General features: G+C 49.3%; 1 protein-coding gene across 2 annotated transcripts in view; it reads left to right on the top strand.

Moving 5' to 3' along the window:
• Positions 1 to 12,361, top strand: part of NOC2L (NOC2 like nucleolar associated transcriptional repressor) — a 62,921-nt gene that overhangs the window by 26,653 nt on the left and 23,907 nt on the right. For both annotated transcript variants that reach the window (XR_003399847.1, XM_026862557.1), the window contains exons 12-14: positions 4,974 to 5,087; positions 5,255 to 5,356; positions 10,678 to 10,821. Coding sequence is in view for 1 of the 2 variants with exons in the window: in XM_026862557.1 (XP_026718358.1) it covers positions 4,974 to 5,087; positions 5,255 to 5,356; positions 10,678 to 10,821 (360 nt within the window). In the remaining variant the exon portion in view is untranslated. The remainder of the gene's footprint in view (positions 1 to 4,973; positions 5,088 to 5,254; positions 5,357 to 10,677; positions 10,822 to 12,361) is intronic.

Here is a 12,361-nt window from a genome sequence, read left to right as displayed (position 1 = left end):
GAATGAAAGCTGGCTGCCTGATGTGTCTTGACAAGGGCTGATGCTCCCCAGCGTGGGCATCCAGTGCTGTCTCCTCTTTGACTCTGTGTTCCAGGATGGAGCAAAAGAAGCTTGCTAAAATTACTTCTTAGGAGGAGGTGACTTGGGAGAGAGCGTAAAGCAGGCAGGCTTTTATTTTTGTATTGTTACTCCCCTTGAAGGGCCTGTGAGATCCCAGGCTTTTTTCTTTTTGTCATCACTTCAATTATTGTGTGACAGGCACTAGTTTCTGCAGCAGGAAAATTGGTGGCTCATCTGCTGGAAGGCAGGTGTGGATAAACAAGGTGGAAATCTCCCTGCAGGCAGACTTTGCATGCCAATTTAAAATTGGCTTCCCCTGTGGAGGGATGGGAGAGGAGGTTAACCCTGACATGCTTAGGAAGGCATGAGTTTCTCGCTTTGACATTTAGATGGCTTGACTCTTGTTTTGGATGTGCAGCTTGCTTCGGAGAAAGTCCCCAGGGGATCAGAGTGCAACATATAAGGGAGTGGGCAGTGAGTTGTGTTAATTACCTGATGCAAAGACTGTAGTTGGAGAATCAGTAATTCTGGACACTGTCATACACTTAAGCACAGATTTGAAATTAGTTTTCTGAATTAGAAAGACATGGGCTCTTTGCCTCCCTTACAGAGAGGAGGAACTTTAGATAGAGCTGAACCACTGCACCAGCTGGAGATGTATCTTTCCTTTTTCTCATTCTCCTCCCTGACCACTATATTGCAGCTCTTAAATTCTGGATCACAGCCCTGCAGGTACCAGGGGTTTTTGGAGTGAAATCATGCCTGACCAATCTAATAGACTTCTATAATGAGATGATTGGCTCGGTGGATGAGGGGAGAGCAGTGGATGTTGTTTATCTTGTCTTTATCAAGGTTTTGGATACTATCTCCCATAACTTCCTCACAGACCAGCTGCTGAATTACAGACCAGATAAGCAGACTGTGAGGTGCATTGACAAATGGCTGAACTTCCAGGCTCTTGCTGTGATCAGTGGGATGAAATCTAGCTGGAGACTAGCCACAAGGGATGTACCCTGGGGATTGATACTGGGGCTGATACTGGTTATCGGACTCATTAATGGTTGGAATGGTGGAGCAGAGTGGCACCATCAGCAAGCTGGCAGATGATACGAAGTTGGGAGGGGTTATTGATATTCCAGATAAGTGTCCTGTGATTCAGGGGGACTTTGGCAGGTTGGAGAAGCAGGCAGGCAGAAACCTCATGTAGCTCAGAGAAATGCAACATCCTGCACCCAGGAAAGAATAACCCCATAATAACAACAGCCTGGGGGCTGACTGTCTGGAAAGCAGTTTTTCAGAAAAGGACGTGGACAACAAGGTGACCAAGAGCCAGGGATGGGCCCTTACAGTGAAGAAGGCCGATGGTATGCTGGGCTGTGTTGGGTGTACCTTTGCCACCAGTTTGGTTGTGGCCTTTCCCCAATGCTGAGCTCTAGTGAGGCCACAGCTGGAGTTCTGTGTCTAGTTCAGGACTCTACAGTGCAAGAGACATGGATATACTGGAGTGAGTCTAGTGAAGAGCCACAGAGATGAAGGAATTGGAGCATCTGTCATGTGAGAAGAGGCTGTGAGAGCTGTGACTCTTTAACCTTAAGAGGAGAAGGCTCAGGGAGGATCTTATTAATGTGTATAAAATACCTGAAAGGAGAGCCAGGCTCACAAGTGATGTCCAGTGACAGGACAAGATGCAGTGAGCACAAATTGAAACACAGGAGGGTCTGAACATCAGGAAACTTTTTTTTGTGAGGGTCACTGAACACTGACAGAAGTTGCCCAGGAAGATTGTGGAGTCTCCATCCTTGGAAATACTCAAAAGCGATCTGGACATGGTCCTGGGCAGATGGCTCTAGGTGGCCCTGCTTGAGCTGGGCAGGTTGGACAAGATGACCTCTAGAGCTCTCTTTCAACCTTAATCATTTTGTGAATAAAGAGGTTGGAGCCAAATTTTTCTCAAGGGCAACACACAGAAAATAAAATACAGGAGGTCCCACTTAAGCATTGGGAAAAACCAAAACAAAACATAAATACACCCCCAAAAAACCCCCAACAATTTTGTATGGTGAGGCTAGAACAGGTTGCCTAGATAAATAATGGAGTGTCCATCCTTGGAGATACTCTAATCTGACTGGACACAGCCCTGAGCACCCTGCTCTGCTTGACCCTGCTAGATGACTTCCAGAGGTCCCTTCCAACCTGCACTGTTGTGTGAGTGCTTCAAACCAGTTTCTGGAGAAAGTCAGGCAGCTTGCTGTCTGAACTCGACAGTAATCAGACTGCTTGAATGGTTTAGCTAGGTGCTCTCGGGAGGGCGACTGGCAGAGCAGAGGGAGAGCTGTGGGCAGGCCCAGCAAAGCTTTGTGTCCTGCTGGGAGCTGGCCTGGGGCAACCAGCTTTGGGGGATCAAAGCAGATGCCAGGAGGCTTTTGCTAAAGCCTGAGAGAAAGAAGTGGGGGGCGGATGGGACGATACAGGGGGAGGGCTTGTGGGTGCAGAGTTGGGTCTCTGGATTGTGCTCTGGCAAGTGTAAACTGTATATCTGAGCACCCTTCTAACTAGCCACATGGAAATCGTCTGTGAGCTTGAGGTTGCCAAAAATACTTCTCCTTCCTGCTTGTGTTGTCCTGTCCTTTCCTCTGTCTGCTAGTGGTTATCACTTAAGCCAAATTGTTGGCTTTTGACATTTTCTGGCCCTGCAGTCCCTCATTATCGCCTTTCTACCCTGCCACAGGATTCCTAGACATCAGTCGTCCTCTCCTTCAGTCTGGCTGTTAGCTGTTCCATTCTGCACAGTCCTGAGATGGGAACCACATTTTCCCTGCTTCCTACACATCCTGACCGGCTCCCTAGCACCTCCTGGAAGAGTTTCAGAACCTCTGGTTGCATTTCCCTGCTTGCCTAGCGGCATGTTAGGATCCCACAGAGCCTGACGCCTTTTGCTTTAATGTGTCTGACCTCAGGGATCAATACTACTGTTTTGGCCAAAGAAATAACCGTGCATAACGAGGTTTATAGCATCGATTCCCCAGGCTAGGGCTCTTTGTTTTCACAAGCCACCAAGCTTGTCCCTCCCTTCCAAATAACCTGGATTGACAAATAAAATGTAAAAAATCAATAGTCGTCTCCATGCTTTTCTGGCCTGGGGGCATCCATGTGACCTGAACACCCTCCCTTTCCTCCTCACCCTGTAGCAATCAGTGTGCTGCATCCCCACGTTGCTGGGCTGGTTGAGGTCTGATGATAAATGTGTTGCTGCTTGCATAGAGGGAATAGAAATTTTTTCCTTCTCAGGAATGTGATTTTTAAAAAGTGTTGGGGAGGGGGAGAGGAACTGTAGGCTGCTTCTGAGGTGTTCAAAAATGTGGGTGGGCAGGATGTGCTCTTCATCAGCCCCCCTCAATGGTTGTCATCAGATATGCAAATGATTACAGTTGTTGGACTAATTTTACTCTTTTAAAAAAATGAGGTTGCTAGTGAACCACACCACTGCTAGTGAACACCTCACTTGATTGCCACTTGTTATCCTTTGATAGGAGTCTCTGGGAATCTGCCCTGGATCAAGTGGGTTTTGCGGTTCTTACCATCTGTCTTCTGAGGTCTGCTCCTACCAGACTGGTAAAGGGCATATTTGTATTGCTGCTCATTTTGGGAATGTTTTGCTCCTTCCTGTATCACAGCTTCCCAGGAAGAGCAGCACAGCACCCAGCCTTAGCAGGATAGTGTACCCTGTTGCCTGATGTTTGCCCAGGGCAGTAGAGACCAAGGCACATTCTGGTTGTAGCTGGTTTCAGCTGAAGGTTGCTTTCCTGTGTGCCAAACGTTGCCTTCTGGGGAAGTAAAAAATGGAAATTCTCATTGATTTGTGTTACCTTTCTCCCAGTGAAGCTGGGAAACTCCTCCCAAAAAGGAGAGAGCAGGGGAGAGGCTTTCGTAGTTCTTGGTCTTGATTTCAACTTAAGTTTTAAGGCAATAATGGCTTTTCTTAATTAAAACCAAACTTGAGATGCCACCTTGGAGAGCCAGTCACACACACGTGAGCTTCTTCTCCACTTCTTTCTACTATGTAAGCTTCATATCTTCTGTTTCAGAAATACTCATTTCCACAACCATTTTCACTAAACAAGCTCTGAAAAACACAAAAGCAAAGATGCAGGTCTGCCTTTTGATGTTACATACTAGTCTACTGGGTGTCCAGCTGCACCCAAGAGCTTGTGTGTGCTCATCATTTTGATGAACAGGGTGCGTGGTCTCCTCTCAAACTCTGGGAAGGTGTTGTTTTTAGTCTGTGTCCCTTGCTATAAACCAAAATGTGTCCCTGGAGAATCATAGGCACTTATTCAAAGGCTGTTCAGTTATAAGTGGTACAAGGTACGCCAGTGGAAAATGCATTAGAATAGAAACCTTGCCTGGCAAGGGGTGTTTGTGAAAAAGACTTACTGGTCTCTCTACTTCCTGGGATAATTATTTCAGTAACAGTAAAAGGGTAATGGAGTTGATATAAGTAACACTTATTCTTGCTGTTGAAAAGCTGCTGACCTTAAGGCACAGCTCTGGAATACACTCAAGCTTTGTAGTATAATCTTTGAGCATTAGAAGCATGGGGCAGAGGAATAAACCTCTAGTTTCTTGTGCTGTTGCTTGTGTTGGTTTCCTTTTACCTCACACTTCTGTGGCATCTTTCATACTTGAGTCTCTAAAGCTTCAGGTGTGGTTGGTGTTTGCTTCCTAACTGTCCCTTACTAGGGTATTTTTAGGCAAGCTGTGGGACAGTGATCCAGAACAGGCAAGCAGGAATCGGGATTTCTGGATTGTCTTCTCAGCTCTTCCACCAACTGCATGATTTTAGTTGAGTCGTTTAGTATCTGTTTTGTTTTGCAATGTGATCATCTTTACACTAATTTTTTTTTCTATTGTAGATTTTCCAGCAAGTGGATTTCAACAAGAAGCCAGGACGTATGAGTGCTAAGCCTATAAACTTTGCAGTGATCTTGAAGCTTTCCAGTGCCAACCTGCAGGAGAAGGCCTTCCGAGTAAGTGGAACCCCAGCAACCAGCAGTGCACAACTCCTCTGTAAACAAGAGTTGTGCTGGAAGTAGGCTTTGTGTTCCTGTCCTGTAAAGCTGGAGACTCATTTCCTAGTCTGGGCGCTGTAGGGTTTAGTTCCTATCTGACATCTCTGTTCTGCTTCTCTGCTCAGGACGGACTCATCGAACAGCTCTATGACCTGATGCTTGAGTACCTCCATTGCCAGGCCTGCAGCATTGGCTTTCCAGAGTTGGTTCTCCCCACTGTCATTCAGGTAAGGTGTGAGACACTTCACAAATGTGCACAGAGCTGGATAAAGTTGTTTAAGCTAACAGTGGACTTAAGATGGTCCTCACAGTGTGAGGGGAGAGCCATTTACCTCTTCTTAATTACAGTTTTTCTTTGTGTTTTGGGAAGTTCTTGGGGAGGAACAGATGCATCGCATCTAATGAGCCATCAGTGTGCCCAGGTGGCCGAGGAGGCCAATGGTATCCTGGCTGTATCAGCACTAGTGTGGCCAGCAGGGACAGGGAAGGGATCTGAGCCCTGTGCTCGGCACTGCTGAGGCTGTCCCTTGCTGAGTGGGTTCAGTTTTGGGCCCCTCACCCCAAAAAGGCCATTGAATGACTCAAGCGTGGCCAGAGAAGGGCAACAGAGCTGGGGCACGGTCTGGAGCACAGGTCTGCTGGGGAGCGGCTGGGGGAACTGGGGGGGTTCAGTCTGGAGAAGAGGAGGCTGAGGGGAGACCTCCTGGCCCTCGGCAACTCCCTGCCAGGAGGGTGCAGAGAGGGGGGATGAGTCTCTGGAGCCAAGGAGCCAGCGCCAGGCCCTGAGGGAATGGCCTCAAGCTGCCCAGGGCAGGGTCAGGCTGGCTCTGAGGAAGGATTTCTGTGCAGAAGGGGCTGTTGGGCATTGGAATGGGCTGCCCAGGGCAGGGGGGAGTCCCCGGGATCCCTGGAGGGGTTGAAGAGTCGGGTTGAGCCAGCGCTGAGGGATCTGGTGGAGTTGGGAACGGTCAGGGTGAGGTTCAGGGTTGGACTGGAGGAGCTTCAGGGGCTTTTCTGACCAAGATGATTCTGTGATTCTGTAATTAGGAGGCTGAAGGCAGGTTGAAGTGGCTGAATGTGGATGAGTTCTTGGTGATTCTGAGTTGCTGTATTGTCTCAGAGCAGTACCTGTGCTCCATGAGCCCATGATTTTCCTTGCCTTGCGGCCTCCCTCACGTGCTCTCCACAAGATGGCAATCTTCCCTCCCTTCACACTGTCTCCATCAGCTGGGGCACTTTCTCCCCAAGTCTCTGCATAAACAGTACAGTCCTCCTCTCCAGCCCCCCTCCTTGCTGCACCTGACAGCAGTGCTGCAGAGTTGTCTCCTTTGCCTCCCGCGTATTCCATGGCGCAGGGTGTTCTTCCCAGCCGCTTCATGTTTACATACTTCATTGTCCAGAAAAAAAACTGCCTAACAAACAGTGCTCTGCATCTGGCTGTATTGTGTATAATCCTTCCCTAATACCTTGCTAGCTGGGCAGCTTGGGTTTTGAACGAGCAGCAATCTCTGTTTTGAACAGTAAGATTGCTCAGTGCAGACGTGTTGGAACTTGTTGCCTCCCTTCCTCTGAATCCTCTCTATTTTTAACCCAGGAGTGGCAGGTGTCGTACAATCTTGGCAGAGGGCTGCTGTCGTATCCTCCGTGGGGACAGGAACCTTTGCTTTGCTTTGGTGCCTGCTGTGAGACCCCGTGTCTGCATACCTTGCTGCCACGGCAGCTCCGGTTTTGACATGGGAGCCGTGTCTCTGTTGGGACCACATCTTGTTTCTGCTGTACGTAACAGGCTGGCATCTGTCAGGCGCATGACTCTTGGCTGGGTCGCTGCAGCCTGGCACAGGCCATTGCCTGGCTGGCAGTGGGCTGCTTTGGCTAATGTGAGCTGACAGGCACTCTCTATGCTAGGAGAGCAGCTCCTGTGCTTGCTCTCGCCTTGCGTGCTTCTCACTTATCGGCAGTGAACAAAGCCCTTTCCTCTCAGCCAGCAGCTGTTGAGAGCATCGAAGCTGTCGGAGCCGATGTTCTAGCTGGAATGAAAAACGGCTGACGGCCCTCTGGCACCGAGCACCCTGTGGCTTCCAAACACACCCTGGGACCAGCCTGTATTTCTGCAGAGAATTAATGCTATCGGATTCCTATTTGGCTGCCACTAACCGCAGCCTCGTGGCGTCTGCTGGGCTGGGGTGCTGAGGTTAGCTTCCCAAAAATCTCAGAGTCTTCGGGAAAGTGTAGGGGGGAGGCTTTTCTCCTGGAATGGTTCCAGTTAACTGTAAAAATCCATCTGTCCTGATTCTTCCTCCCCAATGAGCTCACGCTTCTCTCAGTGCCGTGTCGTAGGGGCTGTGTTCCAGCTGGCGAGGGTTGTGTTCCTCATCTTCTGGTCAGCGGCTTTGGGAGAAGCTAGGCTGAACTGCCTTCAGACTGAACTTTCAAACCTCCTTGCCTGGAAGGCAGGAAGCACCCCGGCAGATCAAAGGAGAGGAGAGCCAGTAGGGATGGGAGACAGTTCAAAGGCGTCTGTGCTGCCCAGCCACCGGGACGACCCCCCAGCGGTCACTGCCTCTGGAGGCTGGTAAGGAGCTCAGAGTGCAGAGCCTCTGGGTCCGGGTGCGTGGAGGAGACTGCCTCTCCCCCCCTCCAGAGCCCTGACAGGCGTCACAGGGCAGAGAGGGGATGTTAAAGGGAAAAACTAGACAGGCGTCGATAAGGGGTAGGTACTGCTGGGTGGAGGCAGGAGATGGCGTGGTCTAGGCATGACTTGTCGCTAGACAGAAGGGCGGGAGGTGCTGCTTTGCCTTGCCAGCAGCCACTCCTGCTGCTGCTTGCTCTGTCCTGAGTTGAATATTCCCTCTGCTTTTTGTAAATAGCGGATTGGGCTTGATTTGTGTTCCCTGCAACGCACATGCCCAGCTGCTCATTTCTAGTTCCCTGCGTCGTTTACAGTAAGAGGAGCTGGGCTTTTGCTGTGGTCTCTGCTGGTATAAACCATTGGTGTTTAAGGCTGGCACTTCGACAGAATCAATCCCACTAATCACATAGCTGCTTAGCTAGGAACTGATGTGAGATGTTAATCACACACACACACGCGCGCCTATGTTCTGATTGCTTTTATTCTGGAGAGATATGGTTGTTGTATTTGGCAGAGCGGAGAAAGACGTACGCAGAGTCCCTTTATCTCTTCTATCTTCTTTTACCTTCTTGGTTGTGTTCCCTGCCTCTTAACACAGGACTGAGATCTCATTACATTTCGTTAATATCTGTGGCAGATAGTGGTGGGACTGTGAGGGATTGCAGGGGTAGGAGAGAGGAGGGGGAAGAAGAAACGGAGGCTGTGAGAGCAAACACACAACACCAAACTGCACAGATAGAGCCTGAGATTTTGCAGGATTTCTGGTGACACTTCTGCAGCGAAAGAAAAATGATAATGTATGTGGCAGCGGATGAAATGGATCTGGGGCTGCAGCTGTGGGGATCAAGTGAGATAAATCGAATGACAAATGCATCTCTCAGTGGAGATAAATATTCAGCACCTATAAAAAATAAATATTTTTGGGGGGGGGTGGTCTGAGGGTAGGACAGGCTTCACCAGCAGAAGAATAGTTTTGCTGATGGCTTCTTTGTACTTGTTTGATGGGCTGTACGTTTTGTGAAAAGGGGGAAGGTGTTAATTTTAACTCCCATTTTTCTGAATTGGATGTATGATGGCAGGTGGGCGTATGCTGGGGATAAAGGGAGAAGAGAAGCCCCTGCTGCTAGGCAGTGGGGTACTGTGTGTGGCAGCCAGCAGATCCTGCAGCAGTATACCCATCAGGAGAGCAGTGTCCTGACAGAGAAGGGGCTGGGTGTGACTGTCACCTCTTGATTAAAACCTACCCGCTTGGCATGTAAGATCAAGCCAACGTGTAGGCTTGACAGGAGGGAGAGACATCTTCCTTCCCCCAGCTCCATCTTTTGAGGCAGAACATTTGAAGCCATAAGTAGAGAAGGCAGTACTGCATTTGCTGACTAGAAACCCTTTGTCTCTATCATGATAGCATCTGCAGGTCCCAGCTGAGATGAAGGTTCTATTGTGGTTAACCATTTTCTTTTGCCTTGTTGGATCTCTTTCTCTAAATCAAGTGTCGGTGAGGTGTCTGTGTGTGCATATATATGGGTCTAGCAAAGAGCTTGGCCTACAGAATTTGGACAGCACTCCAGAGGCTTGCCTTGGAGTTGGTGAAAGCTGTTAGCAGACAACGTAGTAAACTGGAATTCAAGCCGTGAGTCAGTCTGGACACCTCCATCTCTCTGTCATCAAGAGCATCCACTGCTGCCTCAGCTTTTAGTTTGGAGGTGTCAGAACAGTGCAGTGGTGTGGGAGGGTGGTTTGTATTGGGAGGGGAAATGTTTGGTAGGGAGAAAAGTTTGCTTGAGGACAAGGCTACTGAGATAAAAAAGAGCAACGCAAGATGTGCTGTTTGCAATGAAGTCTCATTGTTTGACACGAGTGAAGTGCGCTCTGGGTATGGAGAGAGGGCAGGAGCGGATTCTCTGCAAGTAGGATGGTCCTTGCCCTTTCAGGCAGCGTAAGGGTTTGTGGTTTCCTGGCAGACTGGCTCTTGTTCTGAGGGTTACACATAAGGCCTTGGGTCTAAAATAAAGAACTGTTTAGGCACATGCTGCACAAGTTGTCCACAGAGAGGGTTATTTTGTGAATTTTTGAGTGGTGAGCGTGTGGGTTTGTGCCCTTGAAAAATCAGTGGTGCCAGATGGAGTTGGGTTGGTGCAGTCAGACATTAAATAAACTTCACCCCGTGTGACTGCAGATGGCCATCTGTCCTGACCCACAGCTCTGCTGCTCCAGCAACACCAAGTTTCCCCACGGAGCTATGCCAGAGACCCTTACTCCCAGTCCACAGACACTTCTGCCCCAATTTTAAGTCTCCTCTCAAACTCTGCCTTCGCTCCCAGCAATCAGTCTCATCCACAGACTCTTGTATTTAGTATTCCCATTCCAATATTGACTGGTGTTCTATGGTCTTAACCTACAGAAAACCTTTCCCTGTTCTAATCCTGGCTTCCCTGTGCTTTTGGCCATCTAACATCCACAGGCATCCTCTGTTACTCCTGGTCTCTGTGCATCTGGTCTACAGTCCCTCTGGCTGCTTGGCGGAGCAGGACTGATACTGTAACTGCAACAGCAGCTAGGAGGCCCCCAGAGAGCAGAGACTTTTTTTTCCTGTTGACTCCTTGAACTCCATTGATAATTTTTTTTTTTTTTCAGAAAGTAGTGTTAAAGGGTGCAAAGAGCTGTTTTTGAGCAGGGTCCCTGTGCTGGATTGCATACAAATCTGGCCCATCATTGCAACTCTTTGCATCCTCCCAGCCCGGGGTGGCAGGACCCCCAGGGCTGATCAGGGGTGATGCATTGAAGTAGGGTATGAACTGAAGGGAAGAGGCGCCCCATGCTGTCTGTCACTGGGGGTGGGAAATGTTTCTTTGCTGATGGGATCTGTTTATGGAAACTATTACATTGCTTTCATTCTTCCTCTCCTTTTCCTCCTCCCAGCTAAAATCTTTCCTGAAGGAATGCAAGATTGCCAACTACTGCAAGCCTATCCGGCAGCTTCTGGAGAAACTGCAGGAAAATTCTGCCTACATCGCCAGCAGGCGTCAGAAAGCTGCCTTCGGCGTGGCCAGCAGGGAGTCTGTGGTGAGTCTGCTGCTTCGATTTGGGCTTCCTGGAAAGACAGTCAGGCTCCGGCTGCTGGGGTTGAGCGGGTGGCAGAGGGAGGAGGGACGACGAGATCATGGAAACAGGAGCATGTGGGGTGGGGCAGATGTTCACAAACAACTGAACTCGGCAGGGCTCTGATGCTATAGCTGGCAAGACTCTGCAGCCAAGAGCCTCATGGAAAACACAATCCATAAATTATACCCTTCTATTATTTATAACACACACATATGCATGGAAGCATCATGCTTTGCTGTGGCATCTCCTTTGCAGAGAACTGGGGGGGTTTAGTCTGGAGAAGAGGAGGCTGAGGGGAGACCTCCTGGCCCTCTGCAATTCCCTGACAGGAGGATGCAGAGAGGGGGCATGAGTCTCTTGAGCCAAGGACCCAGTGCTGGGCCAAGAGGGAATGGCCTCAAGCTGTGCCAGGGCAGGGTCAGGCTGGCTCTGAGGAAGGATTTCTGTGCAGAAGGGGCTGTTAGGCCTGGAGGGGTTGAAGAGTCGGGCTGACCCAGCGCTGAAGGATCTGGTGCAGTTGGGGATGGTCAGGGTGAGGTTCATGGTTGCACTGGAGGAGCTTCAAGGGCTTTTCTAACTGAGATGAATCTGTGAGGAGTTTCTTAGTTTTCGTCATCACGTACCTGATACGTAGGTGTCAGTTTATTCCTAAAGTGATAGGGGGGATTCTGCCACCTCTGTAAGCATGTTGTTTCCTCCTGGTTGGTAGAGACCAGTCCCTGCAGTGTAGAACCAAGGCATCAGCAGACTGATACATGGCAGTTTAGGATCCTGAGGCAGACCTTTCAGTTTTCCTGTGCCCTTGTGGAGACAGTGCTATAGAATCAGGAAGGATACGAGCCATGAGAACAGTGATGAGGCATCCTGGGCACTGCAGTTGCTCCTCAAGAGAGGTGCTGGTGTATTCTTTCTGCAGCCTAAGCATGCAGCCTGCTGAGAAAATGCTGAGCGCATTTGACACCTGGAAGAGTTGCAGTGGCTCTTAGCACCTGTGGAGGGGTTGAATTAAATGTCAGGATTCTGCCTTAGTGATGAGATGAACAGGAGTGACTAAGGTGGTGATGGAGACCTCCCTGTTCATTTCCTCATAGGAAATGAACCGTAGCACAGCTAGAAAACAGTCTATTAGAGGGTGTGTTAGCTAATAGTTGGCCATCTGGCTAACAGAGATGCTACCTTTCTCCTTGTTTCCCTGCTCCAGGAGCCTGCCTGCTCTGAGCCAGGTTCTTCAGGAGATGATGTAGCATAAAGTCAGGACATTCCTTTCAGTGTCCTTGCTTGAAGCTCTGTTTTTCCTTTTGCTTTGTTCTATCCTTCTTTGGGGGCATGTTGACCTGACCTAAACTTTGAGATATTTGAAATCCAGTCCCTGTGTAAATGAAGCTGAAGGGAGGGAGGCCTTGTTAATGAAGCTTACTTTGTGTGTCCTTTGGGTTGGACATTTATCTTTGCTTTTTATCCAGTGCAGCAGCCTTTGCAAGCCCATTAGCAGGTGAACTGT

This window comes from Athene cunicularia (assembly GCF_003259725.1).
Source record: "Athene cunicularia isolate RWA chromosome 21 unlocalized genomic scaffold, athCun1 chr21_part1, whole genome shotgun sequence".
Lineage (NCBI taxonomy): Eukaryota > Metazoa > Chordata > Aves > Strigiformes > Strigidae > Athene > Athene cunicularia.
This window is presented reverse-complemented; position numbering and strand designations above follow the sequence as displayed.